The sequence below is a fragment of the Pagrus pagrus genome (genome assembly GCF_965226575.1).
Source record: "Pagrus pagrus genome assembly, chromosome: 1".
In the NCBI taxonomy this organism is placed as follows: Eukaryota; Metazoa; Chordata; class Actinopteri; order Spariformes; family Sparidae; genus Pagrus; species Pagrus pagrus.
The window spans coordinates 408,930-431,425 of NC_140185.1; the positions used below are offsets into that span (position 1 = coordinate 408,930).

General features: G+C 42.9%; 1 protein-coding gene across 1 annotated transcript; it reads left to right on the forward strand.

The window, feature by feature from the left end:
- The first annotated feature begins 4,965 nt into the window (after window positions 1–4,965).
- LOC311258955 (uncharacterized protein) lies at window positions 4,966–11,848 on the forward strand. Its single transcript, XM_084355683.1, has 7 exons — window positions 4,966–5,124; window positions 8,110–8,311; window positions 10,077–10,169; window positions 10,680–10,751; window positions 10,919–10,975; window positions 11,078–11,149; window positions 11,763–11,848. The coding sequence occupies exons 1-7, from the start codon at window positions 5,114–5,116 to the stop codon at window positions 11,766–11,768; spliced, it is 513 nt and encodes a 170-aa protein (XP_084211809.1). The 5' UTR covers window positions 4,966–5,113; the 3' UTR covers window positions 11,769–11,848.
- Window positions 11,849–22,496: the final 10,648 nt, after the last annotated feature.

The following is a 22,496-nucleotide window of genomic DNA, read 5'->3' on the forward strand; positions in this document are numbered from 1 at the left end:
ACCCACAAGGTAACGGAGCCTGCGAAAGGTTTAATCAGACACTCTTGAACTTGTTGGGGACATTGGAGGTAGAACAGCACAGTAACTGGGTGGGATATTTGCCAGGGCTAGTCCAGTCTTATAACAACACCATCCACAGTTCCACTAGTTATGCACAAGCTTTTCTAATGTTTGGCCGACACCTCAGAACACCCATTGACATGATGACTGGAGTGGCGGGCCCAGAGGCCACCCCTTCCACCACTACTGAATGGGTTGGGAGACATCACAGGCAGCTAAGCTACGCTTAAAGTAAAACTACAGCCCACCTCAATAAAGCCGCAGAGAAAAACAAACAAATCTATGATAGGACTGCTCAGGATGCCCCACTACTCCCAGGAGAACGTGTGTTGGTCTTAGACCACCGGCGGCAGGGCAAGGGCAAGCTAAGTGATAGGTGGGAAAAACAACCCATGGGTCCAGTATACAAGATTAGGCCAGAAGGGAAAGCAAGTCCAGAACGCATCTTGCATCGTAACAGTTTACGCCCCTGCCTCCCTTGTCTGGCCCCACAACCAGCCGAGAACACTGAACATCAGGTCAGAGAGAACAACCAAAGCTCAGTAGTGTGGGGTTTTGCCCTCCCTTTCAACCCAGGGGGAGCTGTGGAGGAAGTTCTAGCACCTGCATTAAGACATTCCCAAAGAGAAAATAGGTGTAGACCCCTGAGGTATAGTGAGTAGTTCTAGGGACTAGAACGTTTTAAGTTGGGGGGGATGTCACAGGGTGTGTGTGTGTGTGTGTGTCTGTGTCTGTGTACATGTGTGTCACAGGGGAGATGCTGATTGGCGTCTGCAGCTGAGAGCGGCGAGCCCAACCCACCTCCAGCGAGGTGATTTCAGACAAGGCGAGCCAGGTGTGAGCAGGCGAGGCAGGAGAGGACAGACGCCAAAAAGGCAGCGGTGAGGACGGCAACGGGGGTAAAAAGCTCAAAAGAAGCACGGGGACCGAACCAGCCTACGGCCGGATTGACGGAGCTCCGAGAGGACGAGGAGAGTCCCGACAGCTTGACCAAACCAGTGAGGAGCAGCAGCGGGGAGACGACATCCGACTGCTACCGAGAGGGAGACACGCCACGTGGGAAAGCGGAGGGGTGAATGCACGCTTCACCCCTCCTTCAGTTAAGTCTCCCTCTTTATTCATTCTACATTTCACCGCTGGCTACAGCTCGCTGAACGGCCTGAGTTTATCTACCGAACTGCAATTTAAGGGGAGGGCCGCTAGTTATTGGCATGTTTATTTTGTTGTATTTAATTTGTGATTTTCCCATTAATTTGCCTTAAGTTTGTGTGATGATTTCCCTTTGATTTTTACTTGATTTGTTTAGTGTGTATATGATCTTATTGTGAGTTAAATATTTCTAGTATTTTATTTTGTTTCACTAGCTGGCCACCTAAAGTAGATCGGATTAGTTAATTCTGTAAACGCTTCTGAAGACGGATGGTTGAGAACTGAAGGGTCTGCTGATTTGGGTTCTCCCTCTTCTTTTCCTCCTGTACCTGTTAGAGCCAGACGTCGCACGTGGCGGTGGACGCCAGGCCTCCTGGAGTAGCAACCACACCACAGATTGGACTTTTAGGCACCTTGCACATTGGACCCTGGGACATTGTGGACCCACCTTGGACTGGTTTTCTTTTTATCTTATTTTACCATTTCGTTTTATATTATATATTATATTATTATTTTTACTGTTTTTACCATTTATTTATTCTTTTTAAAAATATCACTTGTTCCCTGCAACTGGCATCTGTGTGTTGTTTTGAGTTGGTAAAATCTCCCTAGTAGAGTTTCTGAAGAAATCTAAAGGTCTAGCCGCCCTCACGGGTGTGACATCCATCTTATCGTGGCTGTAGCGGGCTCCTCTTGCTCCCTCCTTTGCTGTGTGCTGCTGCCTGTGCACCGCGTGCACAACCTGCTCGCGCGTGCTGCTTGTCGCGCTATTTTCAATGGCGTGCATCTGTGCTAAAGCTAGCTCATGGGATCTTGCAATGTCCATAGCCTTGTCCAATGTTAATGCTGATCCCACACTCAGAAGCTTCTCCCTCACTTTGGGCGAATGTATGCCAAACACAATGCGATCGCGGACCATTTCTTCCTCATTAGCATAGTCACAGCCTTTCACCAACAACTTTAGCTCTGTAGCAAACTGCTCCAGTGTTTCATTCGCGCCTTGAACCTTTTCATTAAATCTGTACCTGGCAAAGATTGTGTTCTTCTTTGGCATAACATACTCCTCGAAGCGGTCATAATACGTTCCGAGCTCCTTTGCGTCGTCCTCTGTTAATGCCCACGTGTTGAAAATGTCTCTCCCCTTTTCTCCAACCCACAGGAGCAGGTAGCTGCACTTCTCTGCCTGATTCTTGCTCCGCAGCGGGTCCCATGAACATCAGCTGCACATGCTGTTTAAACTTTCTCCACTCTCCAGGTAGGTTCAGCGAATCCCAATTTATCATCGGCGAGGGTACTCCGGCGATATCCATATTTATTCCGACACCATGTCATATGTTGTGCTGTGAATGACGGGACTATGTCTTGAGTCACGGTTTTCTTTATCATGGATCTTGGCCGCACCCGGGTCGTGGATCATGGATGCGCCTACTGCCATGGCCCTGCCTGACACCCACCACTACTGTTGCTAATATTAGTCATATCTCTGTTACATACGTTTCACTACTATTATTGTAATGCATTACTACATACTATCCTTACCGTTAACCACTACTACTGTTATTACTAGTAGTCACATTTCCATTATGTGCATTTCATTATTATTGCTGTAATACCTCTTTATGTACTTTCATTCCTGTCAACCATCTATTATAATTGTATACATTGTGATCTCGTTGATCTGCTCTGTACATGCAACATCTATTGCACATCTGTCCGTCCTGGGAGAGGGATCCCTCCTCTGTGGCTCTTCCTGAGGTTTCTTCCGCATTTTTTTTTCCTGTTAAAAGGGCCTTTTTTGGGGCAAGTTTTTCCTCACTCGATTCGAGGGTCGAAGGACAGAGGGCGTCGTCTCTGTACAGATTGTAAAGCCCTCTGAGGCAAACTGCGATTTGTGAATTTGGGCTATACACTCCCGGAAACCAACAACCGCGGACACACCCCCAGGACCCCAGTGCCGCTTGATGGGCTGCCCAAACTAATGCCTGGCCTAAAACAATGCCAACATTTATTCAAATGTTACAATGATGAAGTGGTTAACTGCTGTGTCCAGTGTTATCTGTAATATCCACTCTTGTTAACCCTTTCTGTTCCCGTCACATTAACAATACAAAGAATTATCCTGAGCTATTCTGCGTGTGATGAGATGGTGCAGCGGGACAAGGTATCTGATTCAGTATTTTGTTCTGATTATCGTATTTCATTCACTGAGAATAATGATGCTATAAGAAAATGCATCATCTTGTGTGTATATAGTTATGCATATTTGTTAACTATATCAACTAATCAGATAAATACCTCCTCTGCAGAAGACACACTTGACACGGGTCTTGATCCCCGGTCGTCTGCAGCAACACAGCAGCAGGTCCATGGCTCTATTCCCTCAGCCAACAAATTTTGGTTGAATACTATTTTGAACATCTCAGATTGAATCATTTTAGAAGTAGATTAATATGAGAAAAAGGCCAGAAAAGTTCCCATAGCATCAGGTAAGAAAACTGATCGCCTTCGTTGTTGATTTTCCTCAAACATTAATGGAATTTCAATTTCCTCCATTTCTTCCCAGACGAAGAAGGCAAAAGCCGCAAGCTCAGCCATGTCTCGTCACATCTACGGGAAGTAGAGAGAGTCAAACTTCATAGCAGCGTTTGTATCTCCGCCTCCGCAGTCGCCAGCAGATCTCGCTGCTGCAGGCAGCTGGAGTTCAACTTGAACGTGCCTAATGAAACGAAACTTAAGGAAAAAAATACAGAGGACATGACCTCGGTGTCCTCAATGGTGGCTACGGCCCTGCTGAGACGTGACAGGAAACAGGATGAGAAAGAGGGAGGATGACATGCAGCAAAATGTCACATATTGACTTGAATGTTTTTTAAGGTGTTTCCTAATATATGTCTTACACAGTACTGGGAAACAAACACCTGGCAGAGCTGGTGTTCATTTTGTGGATAAATTATATATAATGTGAATATTTTTGGCACAAAATTATTTCTTTATAAGTATGTCTATGAATAACATTATTAAGAACTACACATTTTCATGGTGAAACTGGTGAAGAATAGTTTATATTCTTTTGTTGGTATGGACATAGTATTTCGTCAGATTAGTTAGATTTTCCACAATTCAGACATTTATCTAATTTTACAGAAACCAGAAGAACAGAAAATGTATCCATTCAGATTTGCCAGTTTAGTAAACTAAAGAGATAGAAAAAAAAAATGCCACTTTTGAAGTAGTCATAAAGTCCCAATTTGTATTCCATTGTTGAATAGCAAGCTTAGTGTCTGTACTGCAGGCACAGCACATCACTGTCATGGCTAACCCAACCACCTCAAGTCCCACTCACACAAGACAACGTGTATTGTCATGAATGTAACATGAATGTCTCTAGCCTTCATGTGTACGCTCCCACACAGAGTTTAAAAGCCTGCAAACTCCTCTCCAGTTAGCTAGAACTGAAGCAGCAGATGGATGACAGGTGAAATGTCTTCAGCAAACTGAAATAAGTCCAGTTGCCTATGTACAGCACTTAGAATTGTTATGTCCCCAGAAATTGTATAAACATTTCTATATGTGCTTTTCATTGCCTCTGCTTAGATATCCCTCTTCTACCAGAGTGTGTGTGTGATTGGTTGCAGGTGTGTTTGATTGCAGGTTGTCCATAGAGCTGATTGGTTCAAGCCTCGCACCCAGGAGTTTAAAGGCCGGGTCTTCACCAGGGGGGCTCTCCTTGGTCAGTCAGTCTACCAGCATTTTTGATTGTGTGCAAGATGTGTATTTGAAAAAAACCATTTAGAAATGCTCTGTTGCTGGTGGTGCTTTGAGGACAGGAATTGGGCAAGAGGATTTACTTGTTGCGCCAGGGTTTCCCCTAAGCCCTGGTCGTGACAATTCAGGGCTTGTCTGAATGTCCATGAGGTGAGGTAGATGTTGTTCAGTTTGTATCTGTATTAGTGGCCTTCAGTTAAGTGTAATGGTCATCTATTTTGTTAATTTGTTGTTGCTGTATGTTGTTTCTGACTGGGCACCCTGACCAGATAGCTACTGGGTAAGTTCAATAATTTGCCATTTTATTTTGCCTTATTTCTGGTGGTAATCCTGAGTGGGGCATGCTTCAGTGTATCTCAGTTGACTAGATTCCTGGCCTTCAATGTTGCACTGAATGGAACATTTAAAGATTCCTCAAGCTTGGCAAGTCACTGAAGACTAGCTAGATGAATTAGCCATGTTGGTAGGCATGTCAACTGGTAACTGCACACTTTTGTTGAGTCACCTGTGGTTGCAGCTTCAGTTTAAACTGGCAACATTTCTATGTAGTAGTGACTACAGTGAAGCCTTGTGTGTGGTTGTTGAAGTCCATATATTATGCAGTAAGTTGTCCAAATTTAAAGTTAAATTCAATTAAACAAGTTGACAGTATGATGCCACATTTACATGTCAGGATCTGGTTTTTATAGACGGATTCAATATTTAACTGTCATTTATCATCATGGTAACAGCGTTGAATACATTGGCTCTAAACACATTGGGAAAATCTCTGTGGGTTTGGTGCCGACCTGTATACTGACCATATAAGGAGTAAATGTTTATAATAATCAGAACATTGGATGTTTTTGGTTCCTATCTGTTCCCCAAATATACTGTGTGTGTAAATGAGAGGCATTAACTTTATAGCACTTTGTAGAAGGAGCTTTATAAAGTTGACTGTGACTTGTATTAGTTCACGGGGCAGAGCGGCCACATCCAATGTGTCAGCGTCATCAAAGTGTTGCTTTTGTAGTTTGTGTGGTACAGCATGACAGAGGACGATGGACTTTAAGTAGATAAACACCTTTTTATAGCATCTCTTGAATTTGGAGAAATGTTCAGTTTTAAGAGGGGAAGGTTAATGACCCTAGAGGTCCTATGTATGTTTGTGCTTGTCTCCATTTCAGTAGCCCTCTGTTACCCGAGTATGTGTGTGTGATGGGTTTCAGGTGTATTTGCGTGAAGGTTGTCCAGGGAGCTGATTGGTTCCTTCCTTGCAGCCAGGAGTTTAAGGGCTGGCTACTCCCAGTTCCTGTGGGCTCTCCTCAGTCAGCCAGACTGCTAGCATGTTTGTGTGCATAATGTGTTTTTTGAATAAAACCATTGAAAAAAAATGCTTTGCTGCTGGTGTTGAGACAAGAGGGGAGTCTCATTTTCATGAGTATTGCACCAGTGTTTCCCTTAGGCCCTGGTCGTGACATAATCAAGGATGGATAGTTGAGAAATGTTCCTCACTTAAACTAAAACTCTTCAAAAAAACATTTGAATGAGCTGGAAAGTACTAAAATTAGCTCAGCTTTAAACATCTACAAATCAGTCATCTTGCACCATAGTTTATTACAATAAAATGGGTATCAGTCAAAATGCCTAAACCTGCCTATTGTCCTTTTCTTGATGGGTAGAAACATATTCATGATTAATTTTAATCAAATATGCCTCTTTAGGGGATAAACTGACTTTGAACAATAAGATTTGCTGTCAGATTGTAATATTTTCAATATTCCCAAAATGCCTATATTTTTCCTCCTGGATGCTTACATGATTTTGTTTTGCCAGGTTAGTGCAACAGTGAGATATTAACTTGTCCAGTCCAAGCAGTTTGAAGGAGCCTCAGAGAAAGATGGGGGATGGGCAGCTAACACAGCTCTGAGGCGGCAGCAGCAGTGCAGGTGGAAGGGGGGAGCGGCCCCTCCCCTTGATGGGCCATTAACTGAAGCTGCTCTTGAGGACACCACAGTATTCAGCACTTCTCAACTCTGAATCTCAGCCTGGTTGCGAGTTAGAATTATGAAAATAAAGCAAGACGTACTTGAATAAATTGCCTTTAACTTCATGTGAGTTATCATGTTGGAATATTGCTTAAACCTGAAGTGGTGACATACTATGCTTTGTGCCTCTGTACACAAGGTCACAGGCAGGTCAGGCCAGTTAAGCACCTGCACCCCAAAGTTTCTTCTGAGAATGCTGCATTTAGGGAATGTGGGAAATGCAGACTTGACCTGTTTGCATGCCTGTAAAATATTTCCACACAGCAGACATTTTATCCACAGGTTTGCCAGAGTAACTTTATGCGTGTGTCTGCGTTTTGCCACAAATTGTGCTCTGACGTTCAAAAAGGGCCTTGGGTCCAAGTTCAAAATTGCTGATCCCCGATCAGTCGAATAATGCCTATATCGGCCCGATCCCAATCCTGCAGATCGGATCAGGACATCCCAAAAAAAAAAAATCTTTGTTCTTTATTCATGTCAGTGTAATTTATTAATTGCTTGTGAGGCCGTAGTTTTCACAGATGACTCTGATTAGATAAATTCATCATGTTAGGATACTGCATCATAAATATTGTCCACAACTATTGACAGCACTTTTTTTTCCAAACAGTCCCGGTTATTTTGAAAGAGATACAAATTTGAAGCTAATAAAATACTTTGGGAAGCTAATAAATCATTGAATTAACAAAAAAGTAAAATAGTTTTTGGCCTTGGACTGAAAGGGTTAAGAAGCATCTTTGTTTGGTCAGCGTATTTACTATGGCACAAATCCCAGTTCCAAATGTAATGTGCTGGTGATACAATTATGTATTCCGTTTAAAAAAATCTGACAGCAGGTTAGCATTGAGCATGTATAAAGCCTAGTTCTTATATAAAGTTTCAACTCATCTCAATTTGCATCTTTGATCTCAACTGGCCTTTAATATTCTCTAATAATAATCTAGATAATAGAAATATGATGATGATGATCTGCTGTTTGAGTATCTTCTTCATTAAATGTCATCGAAATTTGTCTGTAAATTAACTTGTGAATTTGAGTGAGTGGTTATTGGTATGGCTATTTCATATTCAAGACTAAAACCATTATATTTGTATTCATTTCTTTCAGGAGGAGGACTGTGCTACTGATGTCTCGTTGTCAGATTCAAGCCATGACCTGGATGGTGACTATGTGCCATCAGCCTCAGAGTCCTCAGACAGTGAGAAAGATTCTGCTGAAGTTTACACAAAGTCCTCATTGGGAAAGAAACTCCGTAGCAACACAGATGAGGACAGAGACTGTGGCAGAGACGATATCAGTGATGATGAGGGTAAGGAAATGACACAGTCCCAAATTACAGTGAAAACCTGTGTAAAGGGAACAAAACGAAAGTGGGACAAGAGACATTACTGTGTTTACTGCAAAAAAACACAGAGCAAAATGGCAAGGCACCTTCAACGGAAACGCAGCAGTGGAAAAAAAAAGTGGCCCTAGCATTATGTCATCCAGCAAAATCAAAACAAAGTCGGCAGATGTTCGAGGATCTTCGAAGAAAAGGCCACTACTATCATAACATGGGTGTTTTGAAGGCGGGTAAAGGAGAGATCGTAACCTACAGACAACCTACAGAACATGTTGATCCAGATGGTTATTTACCATGCAACACATGTTTTGGATTCTTCAAAAGGGCTAAACTATGGCAACATGAGAAACTGTGTCGGAAAACAAGTGAGCCTGAAGTTCAGTCGAAGAAACGACGAAGAGTTCAAACTGCTGCCTCATCTCTTTTACCATGCAAAGGACGATCATCACAAAGGTGCGCTGAGATTGTGAGCAGAATGGTAATTGATAAGGTCTCTCTTGAAGTAAAACATGACCCACTCATCTGTGAATTTGGCGACAGACTACTGGAGAAGTATGGTGGTGATCGAACAAAGGATGGTCATGTCAGTCAAAAGATGAGAGAGCTTGGTCGATTTGTCCTCGCTGCCAAGTCCATTGACCGGAAGGTGGGGATGTTAAAAGATGTCTTGGTGCCTCCTAAGTTTTAGTTAGCTGTTGAGGCAGCAAAAAAAGCCTCTGGCTTCAGAAATTCCAAGTACCAGTATGACACACCCTCTCTGGGAATAAAACTGGGACACTCGCTAAAGGCAGTCTGTGATACTGCAATTGGACAACATGTAAAGGCGGAAGATGAAGTGGCTGCAGCCAGAGTCAGAAGCTTCTCAGGCTTGATATCCACAGAGTGGGACCTTTATGTGTCACGCCGTGCAAGAACTAACTTGGAGGAGGACAGGTGGAACAAAAAGGACATGATTCCACTAACAGAAGATGTGATGAAACTTAATAACAGAACATTAAGTGAGTGCCTGCTATCAGAAATCATCCTCTTCAACAGAAGAAGACAAGGCGAGGCAGCAAAAATCCCTCTGCTGACTTATAAAAACAGAGTCAGAGAGGAACCTAATGAAGATGTAATGCATTGCCTATCCAAACTTGAACAAACTTTAAGTAAAGACTTTAAAAGGTTGGTCATCCAAGGAAAAAGGGGTAGGAAGGTGCCTGTCCTTCTGACCAGTGACATGACTAAATCTCTTGATTTCCTACTCAAGCACAGGAATGAGGAAAATGCCATTTTGAACAGTAATGAGTTTGTCTTTGCCAGACAAAACTCAGGATCGCATCTCCGAGGCTCTGATTGTCTGAGAAAATATGCTGCTGCGTGTGGGGCAAGATGGCCAGAAACACTCACCTCAACCCACTTAAGGAAGCATGTTGCCACGCTGAGCCAGATAATGAACTTGAAAGATAATGAGTTAGATCAATTAGCAAAGTTCAAGGGCCATGACATCCGTGTTCAACGCGAATATTATCGGCTAACAGAAAACACGCTTCAGCTCGCAAAGATGAGCAAGTTGCTCATGGCAATTGAATGTGGAACTGAGGCCTACAAAGGCAAATCTCTGGATGAGATTGACCTTGACATTGAAAGTGAGTATGGAAGTAGAAGATTTCAATTGTACCAAAATTACATTTGAGTAGTTTAAGGTGATATTCTAACATGATTTTGTTCTGTGTGTCTTATGCCATAACAGTTCCCTCACCTTCCAAAGTGGCACCTGTACAGGAGGCACATATCACTGAGAAGGTCATCAGCGAGAGGTCTTCCAAAACCACTCAATCAGATGGTAGGAAGTTACTAGGGCAGCAACTGACAATTTCCTTTTCAACATTGATTATTATGCTGCTTACTGTTCTTATTCATCAATTATATTGTCTATCAATGTCAGGAAGTAATAAAATAATCACTGTGCAGGGTTCTCCCCAGACTGTAGAATAACGGCGCTGCGCCGCTATACTGCTAGCTCAGCGCCACTATACTCATTTTCAAATAAAGGGCGTAACAGCTGTCCACTGGGACCCTTTCTTCTCATACGGGACACAATGATTAAATGATTCTGCTAATGTTAGTTTGTTAAACAAGTGTCCCACTCTGATACATGCGTCTGTTTGAGAGGCTCAGATAAATGTGTCGGTCCGCTGTCTTTAGTCACAACAGCCTTTGAACAAACTGTGCAGCAGACCGTGGTTTGTTCGAGGTCCGATGCCACAAAACCAAGCTACTAACGAGACAGTGCCGTTTTAGGAACAAGCTTTCAGTATGAAGTTAATGCTGAGGTGTTGTTTTGTTCTTTCAGAAGAGGCACACTTTATGGCACCAGAGACATCTCGTTCAAGACCTCCAGTCAAGCAAAGGACTCGGAAAACAGGTAAATTCTTCCTCTGTCTTAATTTTGTTTCCTCCTGTGAAGTAACAGTCTTGTACTTTGCTATGTCTTATGAAGTTAAAGCTTAATTTCATTTGCTGTGGCTACCTTGAAAATATGTAATTTCACCATGTATTGTTATTGTCTCATCTGTTTTTCTCCTCCCGAAGTGTCTTCCAAGGAAAAGGGTTCAAAGGCCGGCTTTGAGCCAGTTACAGACTCAGATGGTGAGAATACAACTTCATAATCGATGCAGGAGCACTGTAATATGCATATTAGCGTATCTTTCAGTATGAAGTTAATGCTGAGGTGTTGTTTTGTTCTTTCAGAAGAGGCACACTTTATGGCACCAGAGACATCTCTTTCAAGACCTCCAGTCAAGCAGAGGACTCAGAAAACAGGTAAACTTCATGTACTGAAGGATATATTGCTACAGGTCAGCCATGAGAGACAGCCACTGAGTAGTAACCAAAAATGAACTGTGAAGTAGATCTCCTGTATTTTCAAAGGTAATGCAAGCACTATATGGAAAGGGCATCATCTATTTTAATGGATAATATTTACTGCATCACCAGCACCAATAAATAATAGGTTGCTGAACTTTGCTCCATTTGAGGACATTTTACATCCACAAGGTTTATTTTTTATTATCAAGGTCTTTACAGACTCCTGTCTGCAGCCCTCTTTACATCACTCCAAAACCACAGCTTCGTATCAGATTGAAAAAACTACATGCCTAACAGAGCTATTTACTTGGATTAAGGAATAAAATAGCTTTAGACTTCTATGGACAGTAGTAGATTGCAAAGCAGCTGCATTCTCCACTTGGCAATAATGTAAATGTAATATTGAGTATTGTATGAAGTACAGTGATCTGAGTAGTCTTTTTCAAAAAACAACACTAAGTAGAAGAAGAAAACCATCCAGAACATACAGAGGACTATGTATTATTTAACTTTGTGATGATGTCAGCACCATTCTACAATTTTACGTTTTTGCTCATTTCTGTTTCAGGTGTAGAGCCACAGTTGCTCTCCCCAAGAAAAATCCATCGCAGGCCTTGGAGTTCAAAAGAAAAGGAAGCAGTCTGGCGACAGTTTGGACAGTGCATTACTCTGCATAGAGTTCCAGGGAAAGATGCTTGCGTCAATGCTCTTAAAGCAGAACCTGCACTTCACAGACGTGATTGGAGGGATATCAAAAACCAAGTACACAATGCCATTACAACTCGTCCTCCAATCCCAGTGTCATTATTTGATGAGTTGGCTCAAAAATAAACTTTTCATACAACCAGCACCTTTTAAATGGCATTAAAATAAAGTTATTTTGCCATTATGAGTGGTCATTTTTTTTCATTTAGCATCATGATATTGGTACAAACTTGCATCAGTTTAAATCCGTAAACAGCAAAGACTTTGGCCCAATCCCAATTCTCCTCCCTTAACCTTACCCCTTGGTTTCAGCGCACTCGCTAGATAGATTCCCCTCAATGATGAAGGGACAGGTGTTGAGGGGTAGGGAATGTCACCTTCGAATTGGGACACCACTTCATGCAAATTAGCGTAACAGACGTCTTTAAATACGTCACGCGTATCGTCGACATAGGCTTCAAGCGCTCATTCGAAAATGCCGGCTCCAGTAGTGGTGTTGCCAATTTCTTTGGCTGTTTTCATTTACCTTCGTCTAACAAATCAACGGAGAAGAAACACGGGAAACAGGAGACGCCTTCACCACCTTCTTCTCCTGTTCGATTATTTTCAGGTATGTCGATCAAAAACAAAATCATGCAGTGTCATCAGCTGTTGTTGTTGTAATAATAATAATAGTTTTAATTATATTTATATTTATATATATATATAAGAAAGATGCAGGTGGACAGACAAGCTGAGTGTGAAGTATCACGATCTCCCAGAACAGTTTGAAGTGCTGCCTTTCACAAAACACAGATGACAGGTCCCCGCTGGTGTCTGTAGTATCTAACACTCTGTGCATCTGCATCTGCATTAAAACAGCGTTTACATTTCTTTATTAAAAATGCTTTTTTAAATTGGTCTTTGGTAATATTCAAATTCTTTCAGATAATGAATTTTAGGTCTTCATTAAATGCAACCCATAATCACTACAATTAAAAGAAATTAAATAAATAAAGAAATTAAATGTTTCATTCTGTGTGTAATGGAACTACATAATGTATTAGTTCCATGTTTTGAATTGAATTACTGACATAAATAAACTTTTCCATGATATTCTGATTTATTGAGATGCACCTGTACACTGAAATTAGGAGTATAATGCCTGGTCATACAGGCATGGGGTCCAGGAATTATGTAGCATATTAATGTTAATTATTGTTTTGTGCATTCCAGAGTGGGCGCCCACTGACCTACTGCAGGTTAGATATAAATGTGCCTGTCCTCCGCCTGTGGTTTAATGTGGGCTTGGAAATCAGCCAGGACTTCAGGCTAACAAGGCGGGCCATGCATGCCCTGCAGCATTTGCTGAGGGGGGAACAGGACCATGGCTGGGGCCATGAGCTGGAAGTACTCATCTATGTGTACTGGCTTGCCCATGGACTCTCCTACCGTGTGGTGTCAAGGGTTTTCAATGTCCCCACATCCTCTGTCCACAGGATTGTGCACAAGGTGGCCCAATGCATTTGGGACAATCTTCACAGGGCCATCACATTTCCAAGGCCAGCAGATCTGGACACAGTGGGTCGTGGATTTGGCCAGCTCTCTGGAACACATGTCTTCGACAAAGCTGTTGGTGCCATTGATGGATGTCATATCCGTATCAAGCCCCCATCACTTCACAGACTGAATTATTTAAATTACAAAGGATTTTACTCCATCTGCATGCAAGCCATCTGTGATTCAAGAGGAAAGTTCATCGACATTTTTGTTGGTTTTCCAGGGGTCAGTACATGACACACGTATATTAAAGAACAGTTATTTTTACATTGCAAGGAAATATCCACCCAGTGGCTATTTCATCCTTGGAGATGGTGGATAGCCCTGTTTGGAAACCCCCATCTCCCTCATCACACCCTACAGAGAACCAGTGCATGGCACGCTCAATTGTTGAGAGAGCCTTTGGCATAATGAAGACACGTTGGAGGTCCACGCTCTTCAAGGCCCTGGAGATCAGACCCACATTTGCACCCCAGGTAATAGCATCCTGTGCTTTCCTACACAACGTGTGCATGGACAATGGTGATGTCCTGGAAATTGACAATGACGTGGAACAAGACATCATGGATCCCGAACCCCTGTCAGAAGAAGGCCCTGATAGACAGGAAAGTCCAGGGAACGCCTTCAGGGACAGACTTGCTGCCTTGATCGCTGGGGATGCACAAGCGCCTCCTTAGAGATGCTAAACCCTGTGAACCTGTGAAGTTGTGTTATTGATAGCTGGGAACACAAACAACTTTGAATTTTTGTTGCATAATGTGAGTTTAATGTTCCCAGATTTGTGTTCTATTAAACTACATTCTCATTTTCACAACATTTGGGTGGTTTACTCTTTTCTTAAATAATATATTAACATGCAATTTGTAAATAGGTACGATGATTGTAGCTGTATTTGACCACTCACATGCACTGTAACCCAGGGATACGATTTTATTCTTCCAAAAGTGCACATTACAATGCAATATTGACATCAGAGATGAAATTAGACATGACCAAAATATGCCTTTGCAGCAAACATAAATTACTTGAGGTAGTATCAGTAACACTGTAAACATTGGCAAACAAAAAATAATTGCTGCACTTCGTAGGCTGGCATAAACTAATTGAGTTACATGAGCACCTGTAGTTACACGGGTCAGTTTCATGGGTCAGCCATTTTTTCCACTAACTTTTCAAAGAGGCTCAGGAATCTTTCAGTTTTTGCCTCAGTTTCTTCATGTCTCTGCTGTTCTTTGATAGACTCGTCTCTGAGGAAATTGAGAACATGATCATTTTTTCTCTTTCTTCTTCTGGGAGAAGAGGGTGTGGGCTCAGGGGTACTTGTGGTGGCAGGGTCAGCTGGTGTGGAGGGCGGGTTTGGTGTAGTTGAGATGGTGGGTGGAGGAAGAGATGCAGTACTGGTTCCAGGGTCAGCAGTCTCCTCCAAGGAGGGGTTGACAATGGCCTATAAGTTGGAAAAGAGTACAAATGAAATAATATAAGTGACCTTGGATGAATACTGCACATGCTGTCATTACACCACAGAAGTACCTGGGACCCAGGGACTCTGCTTTCCGGTAAGCTTGTGCTGCAAGGGGCCATGGATACTGATGTGGGATCTTCATTGGCTTGATTGAAGGAGGCCACCACAACAGGAGGATCCATCGATGGCCTGCTCCCTAAGACAGCATGCATGTCCTCATAATACCTCCAATTTGAGGCAGTCTGTTCCCCATTTTCTGTCCCAGAACCTGTTTTGGGAGTTTTCAGCATCTGCAATAACAACATACATTTATCACACATGTGCACACATGTAGGCTACATACACACACCAGAGGCATCAAGCAAAATGGATTCATTGGAAGGATGATGCAGATGATGAAGCATATCCCTAACTACAGAAATGAGTTACCTTGTATCTGCTCTTCAAATTTTCAAACTTTTTGGCAGCTTGCTTTCCATCTACTTTCCCCTGAAGACCCAGCTCTAGGACTGCTTTCCTGTAACAGCCAGTGATGAAAATTAGGCTGGGTTTATACATTAGCAGTTATTGATCTATTTAAGAATACAAATCAGGTTACTCACTCCCAAAGCTGCTTGGCTGCAAACTTTTTTTTATTAAAATGTTCCTCGTGTTCAGTCCAGAACCTAATGAGGCCTCTGGTCTCCTCCACAGACCCTGACATATGACAAGAGACACAACTTGATCATCACCATTTTTGATAGAATTATGATAAGTAACTACCACGATTGCGTGCGTTTACATGCACACATATCGGTTATGTGCAGTTGCCAACTGATTGCATAACTTGCACGAGAGAGCTGCAGTCTTCAGAACTCTGGATGTTGTCATAACGCAGACGGTGCAATCGCTACGTGGCTTCTGTTTTAGGGCTGCCACAAACGATTATTTTGATAGTCGACTAATCACCGACTATTTTTTCGATTAGTCGACTAATCTGATCATACGTAAATTGAATGTATAACATACAGTTTATCGCACCAGCATGCAGCTGCTCTTATATAACAATCATTAGCTTTCAGTTTAAAGTGTTTAAGATATATGCTAACTAAAAATGAAGACAATTAAGATGACAGTTCATTAAACCTTTAATGAAATATGCTTGTAGCAACAAACAATTGTAGCATAAAGTGCAAACAGCTGAGTAAACGGATAAGGCACTAGCTGACCTAAGGAATTATTGAAGTTGCATACATCTTGACAGCTCTACTTTACACTGTTGATTTGTATAATCCCAACAGACATGTCCAGTGATTTTCAGCTTTCTGTGTTTACATGTGTCTGTTTTGATGATACAAGTCAGCGGTCCTGAAATGTGTGTTTCTCTTCTATAAAACACATTCTACATTGCGGAGGCAACGTCTTTCCACTTAGGGCTTCCTTCACCTTTGAAACGGGGCAGAGCTCCGTGGGAAACACCTGCCTGATGGCGTGCTGTTTGCATCCCTGAATATAACAAAAGTGCATTTTGTGCTCAGTGCTCACAACTGTATTCAACTTTACTACACTCTGACTCTATATAATCCCAAACTGCACAAGGCTCTTGTTCCTAAGGCTAATGAATCAAATCGTCATCGCTAATGTTAACGTTTACAGCTATCAATATGAGTTGATAAGTAAGTAAGCTCTCTGTTTACGCTAATGTTAGCAGCTAACTAGCCAGTTAGCTTAACAAGACGACGGTCCCTCTTCATCGTCGTTGTCAGCCACAACGTGCTTCCTTTTCAGGAGCTCGTGCATCGCACTTGTGCTGCCGTGAAAGGCAAGTTCTGTCTGTCTTGCAGATATTGCATTGCACACTTTTCTGTTTTGTTTTCTTAAAATGCTCCCACACTTTTGAGCTCCGTTGCCGCCGGGTAGCCATGATACCAGAGAGCCCGTCTGGTATAATTTCAGGTGACACCACGGCTGACCCAGATTACCACTACTGCGCATGTGTGTCAAGGACAGAAAGGCAGACGCAGCAGTGGAAGGTGCCGCAGCAGTTTTGAGAGAGAAAACAAAGTTAAAAAATTTTTTTTTAAAAACGACGTGTCGACTATTAAATTAGTTGTCGACGATTTTAATAGTCGACATAATCGTGACTAGTCGACTAATCGTGGCAGCCCTAGTTTACATTCACAATCACAGTGAATGTAAACAACAACACAGTTACAAACGTCATGTCATGACTAGAATTTGATGGAAATCGGAACAAGCGTCATGATAACTCGTGTAAATGCAGGCACGGTCGTCATAAATATCGATAAAACTTGAGTGCATTAATGGCTTCATGGAGTTGTTTACAGGCTCGTGAATGAGTGATTTTCAAGCATTTCTATTCTACTCGACGCTTACAGATAACGTACATGCAGAAAAATAACACATCCCGACATATTTGGGGATTTTTGCATGCTTTTATTTGTTAAAATAGTACTTACAATTGTGCGACTTCTTTCTCATGGACGTTGCCATCTTCCTGGTAAACACGTATGCCTGGATGATTCGCAATGCATCCTGGGAAATACAATCTTCCCCTCAATTTGAAGTGTGCATCGCACCGCCCTTCAAATTAAGTGGGGATTTTAAGGGCTAAACAGCACTTCCCTTACTCGTCTTGAAGTTTGGGACACCCTACCCCTCCGCGGGAACGCGCAAAACCAAGGGCTGATTTTGAGGGGAAGTGCGAGTATTGGGACGCAGCCTTTATGTGGCCAATTTGGTTTATAATAAAGTCTCTATTAAAAAACTGTAAAATGCATGTTAAAACCCAAGACATCTATAGTAAATAAATAAATAAATTCATATAGAAAAAATCAATTCATGAAATATGATATTAATGTGAAAGATTAAAAACAAGTTTATTTTGAAAGGGATGGGAGACGATCTGTCAGCCAATCAGGAAGATGCCCGGTCAGTTGACCTTTTCGGCGGAGAGTTCACTTCCTCTTGAGCTGCTGAGAAGAGAAGAAGAGTAACCCCGCGTGGAGCGTGAAATAAAAGCTGATAAAGATGATTAAAAACTCACTGGGAGAATCCCTGTGGAGTCCTGGACGTGTGAGAGTGCAGCCAGAGAGACCTGACGCCCCCCTCACGAAGAAAACGTATCGGTGAGTGATCGTTTTTGTCATGCTAAGTGCTAGCCGCTAACGCTAATACTTACGCGAGTTAACCGCTAGCATTAAGGCTAATGGCGGAGCACTGGCTGCGATGCTAGGTAGTACAAGGGCAGACGCCATACACTAATGCTAAAACATTAGCCTGACATTTTAAACCTGCAAACACAATCCGGCGCTATGTGATACATTGGTTTGCATATTTGTTACACACTTAACTGTGGAAGGTGTTGATTTAGCACTTTTATCTGTTCCTTTTAAGCACAGTAAGCCATGTGTCGATTTGTGTTCCAATTGCTATGTGAAGGAGATATTTTGATATAATATTGAAGAGGTTATTTTAATAATTGATATTTATTGATCCCAGACTGGGAAATTATTTTGTCACAGGAGCAGTGGGGCTGCAAAAAATATATACAGTGCAAAATGACTATAAACAATAAACAATAATATATACAACAAAACAGAGGGATCAGAGTTCTCTCTGTCAGGCAGAGTTGAGAGAGTTATTATATAAAGTGATGGCTTGTGGCAGGAAAGATTTCCTGTATCTGTTGTTATGACAGCGAGGCTGAAGCAGCCTTTTGGAGAAGGTGCTCCACTGTCTGACCGGTGTGAGTTGGAGAGGGTGGAGAGGATTAGCCATGATGGATAACAGTTTTTTCAGTGTCCTCCTCTCCATTACAGCCTCCAGAATGTCCTGTTTAGAGCCAATCACAGAGCCAGCCTTCATGATGAGTTTGTTGAGTCTGTTGGTGTCGCTGGCTCTGATGCTGCTCCCCCAACAATCCACAGCAAAGAAAAGTACACACTACCACATCGATGACTCCACTGCAATCAACTCCATCTGGTCCACAACTCGACATTTAACATCCGTTCCCTTACGGGGAAGGGACCACTGCTCCAGGACCTCCTCCGTGACCGCAAGTATGACTTTTTATGTCTTACTGAAACGTGGCAACAACCCAATGACTTCTCTCAGCTGAATGACACTGTACCACCTGGGTTTGTTTACTCCTGCCAGCCCCGTCTCACCGGCAGAGGAGGAGGTCTCGCGATAATCTACCGCGATACCTGGAAGGTTTTGCCTGTTACAGTTCCAGTATATTCATCTTTGGAAACTCTGGCTCTTCAACTTAATGGTCCGACTCCAACTATTTTACTTACTATCTACCGCCCACCCAAACCTAACAAGGATTTTATTAATGACTTCTCTGCTTTCCTGACTCACATCTGCTCTCTTTTTCCCAATGTAATTTTGCTTGGTGATTATAATATTCATATGGACAACCTCAATCTGGCTCTATCCAAGGATTTTACATCTTGTCTGGACAGTTTTTGACTCAAACAGTACATTGACTTCCCTACCCACACTAAAGGACATATCTTGGATCTGGTCTGCTGCTCTGGTGTCACTCCTTTTAACTGTTCCGCTGATGATCTTCCCATCTCTGATCACATGTTAATTACATTCAACTCCAGCTTAAAACTGTCCAAAACTAAACAGTCACATCTTATCTCTTTCCGTAATATCAAAAACATTGATTTAGCAGCTCTCTCCTCAGGTATCGACAGCCTCCCCAGTTTCATCTACTCCTCCCCTCCTGATCAACTGGTTACCCTCTACAATGATCATCTCCGCACTCTGTTGAACTCACTTGCCCCTATAAAAACTCGGACCATATCATTCACCCACTCTGCTCCCTGGTTTTCACCTCTTCTATGACAACTCAAAACCAAAGGACGTCAACTTGAACGGCTCTACAAGAAAACTGGACTCTCTGTCCACAAGGAAATGTACCACTCCCACATTCTTTACTACAAAAACACCCTCTCCTCAGTCAAATCCCAATATTATGCAGGTCTGATCAGTGCTGGTGATGGGAATTCCAGGGCCCTATTCTCAGTGCTGAACAAAACACTACGCCCCCCGGACTCTTTTCCCCCTCATTTCTACTCGACAGAACACTGTACCTCCTTAATGATATTTTTTAATGAAAAAATAAGCAAGATCCACCAGCAACTGACCCCTCACTCATCCTACAATCCGTCTCTTCTGGCTTCTCATGCCCCCCTCTTTCAACCGTTCTCAAGCTTCCAACTCCCCTCTCCCATTGTAATTTCTGACCTCATCCTGAAATCAAAAACATCCATCTGCCAGCTCGACCCACTGCCGACCTCTTTAGTCACTGCATGCCTCCCCTCTCTGTTGCCCCTGATAACTGCCATCATTCACTCCTCCCTAACCTCTGGCTCTGTTCCATCATCTCTCAAATCTGCGGCTGTAACACCTATTCTGAAGAAACCTGGTTCTGATCCCAACAACTTCAATAACCTTCGTCCGATTTCTAACCTACCATTTATTTCAAAAATCCTGGAAAAAGCAGTGGCATCTCAGGTTCATACTCATCTCCATAACAATAACCTATATGAACAGTTTCCGCCCACGTCATAGCGCAGAGACTGCTCTCCTTAAGATCACAGACGACCTCCTGATGGCAGCTGACTCCGGACTATCATCCATTCTCATCCTCCTTGATCTGAGTGCGGCCTTCGACACCATCTCCCACCCCATGCTCCTCGACAGGCTAGCATCTATTGGAATATCCGACACACCCCTAGACTGGTTCATTTCCTACCTCTCTGGCCGCACTCAGTTCATTCAGCTAAAGTCATTCACATCCCAACCTTCTCCCCTCTCCTCTGGTGTTCCTCAAGGCTCTGTCCTCAGTCCCATCCTATTTATCATCTATCTCCTTCCTCTTGGTCATATTTTCCGAAAATACAACATCCATTTCCTTTGTTACGCGGACGACACCCAGCTCTACCTCTCCCCCCCCCGTGTCTGTTTGCAGGAAATCAAATCCTGGTTATCCTCCAACTTTCTCAAACTCAACAGCGATAAAACTGAGGTCCTCCTCGTTGGTTCAAAATCCTCTCTCACTAACACTCCCAGTTTCACCATCCCCATTGACAACTCCTCTGTTTCCCCCTCCATTCAGGTTAAGAGCCTGGGTGTCGTCCTTGACAGCTCCTTGTCATTCCAGACTCACATTATTCATGTTACCCGGTCAGCCTACTTTCATCTTCGCAATATCAACCGCCTCCGTCCTTCCCTCACTTCTAACAGCGCTGCCATCCTGGTCCACACTAGTCACATCCCGCCTAGACTACTGTAACTCCCTCCTCTTCGGTCTCCCCCACAAGTCCATCCGTAAGCTCCAACTGGTCCAGAATTCAGCTGCTCGTATTGTCTCCAGAACTCCTTCCATCAATCATATCAAGCCCGTTCTTCAACAACTCCACTGGCTTCCTGTGAAATTTCGCATAGACTTTAAAATCCTGCTTCACACTTTCAAGGCCATCCACAACCTCGTCCCCCCAAACCTCTCTGACCTCCTCCACATCAACATTCCCTCTCCCGGGCACTCAGATCAGCCTCCTCCATCAGCCTCACTGTGCCCTCTGCCCGTCTGTCCACCATGGGGTCCAGAGCCTTCAGCCGCTCTGCCCCCCGCCTCTGGAACTCCCTCCCCCCCGACATCAGGAACATTAACTCTCTATCCATCTTCAAATCCTGTCTAAAAACCTACCTCTTCAAACTCTCATACACACTTTAATTTGTCTTCCACCCTGCAGTTTTCTGATTTGATTTTTGTTTTTTATTGCACTTATATGTGTCCTTTGCTCTTTTAAATCGTTGTTTATATGTTGTGTAAGGCAACCTTGAGTGCCCTGAAAGGCGCCTTAAATAAAATGTATTATTATTATTATTATTACATACACAGCAAACGTACACAGCACACATACACAGCACAAGTACACAGTACACGTACACATACACAACACGAGTATACAGTACATGTACATATACACAGCACGAGCACACAGCATCATATACAGCATGAGCACACAGCGAACATACACAGCACAAGTACACATACACAGCACACGTACACAGCACACATACACAGCACAAGTACACAGTATACGTACACATACACAGCACGAGTACACTGTACACATACACAGCACACATACACAGCACGAGTACCCAGTATGGGTACACTGTACACCTACACAGCACGAGTACACAGTACACAATAGACAGCACACAATACGCAGCACGAGTACACAATATGCAGCATGAGTGCACAATACGCAGCATGAGTGCACAATACACAGCATGAGTACACAGCACAGGTACACAGTACACAGCACGGGAACAGTTCACAAGCACGAGTAGACAGTACGCATACACATACACAGCACCAGTACACATGCATGAGTACACAGTATACATACACAGCACCAGTACACATGCACAAGTACACAGTACACATACACAGCATGAGTACACAGCGCGAGTACACATACACAGTACACATACACAGCACAAATACACATACACAGTATGAGTACACAGCACACAGGACGAGTACACATTACACAACAGTTTCAC

Excerpts from the sequence above, each read along its gene's own strand:
- LOC311258955 (XM_084355683.1), top strand. Across the intron at positions 8,312-10,076 it reads CGATATCAGTGATGATGAGG|TTCCCTCACCTTCCAAAGTG; the intron begins GTAAGGAAATGA and ends ATGCCATAACAG. Across the intron at positions 10,170-10,679 it reads CAAAACCACTCAATCAGATG|AAGAGGCACACTTTATGGCA; the intron begins GTAGGAAGTTAC and ends TTGTTCTTTCAG.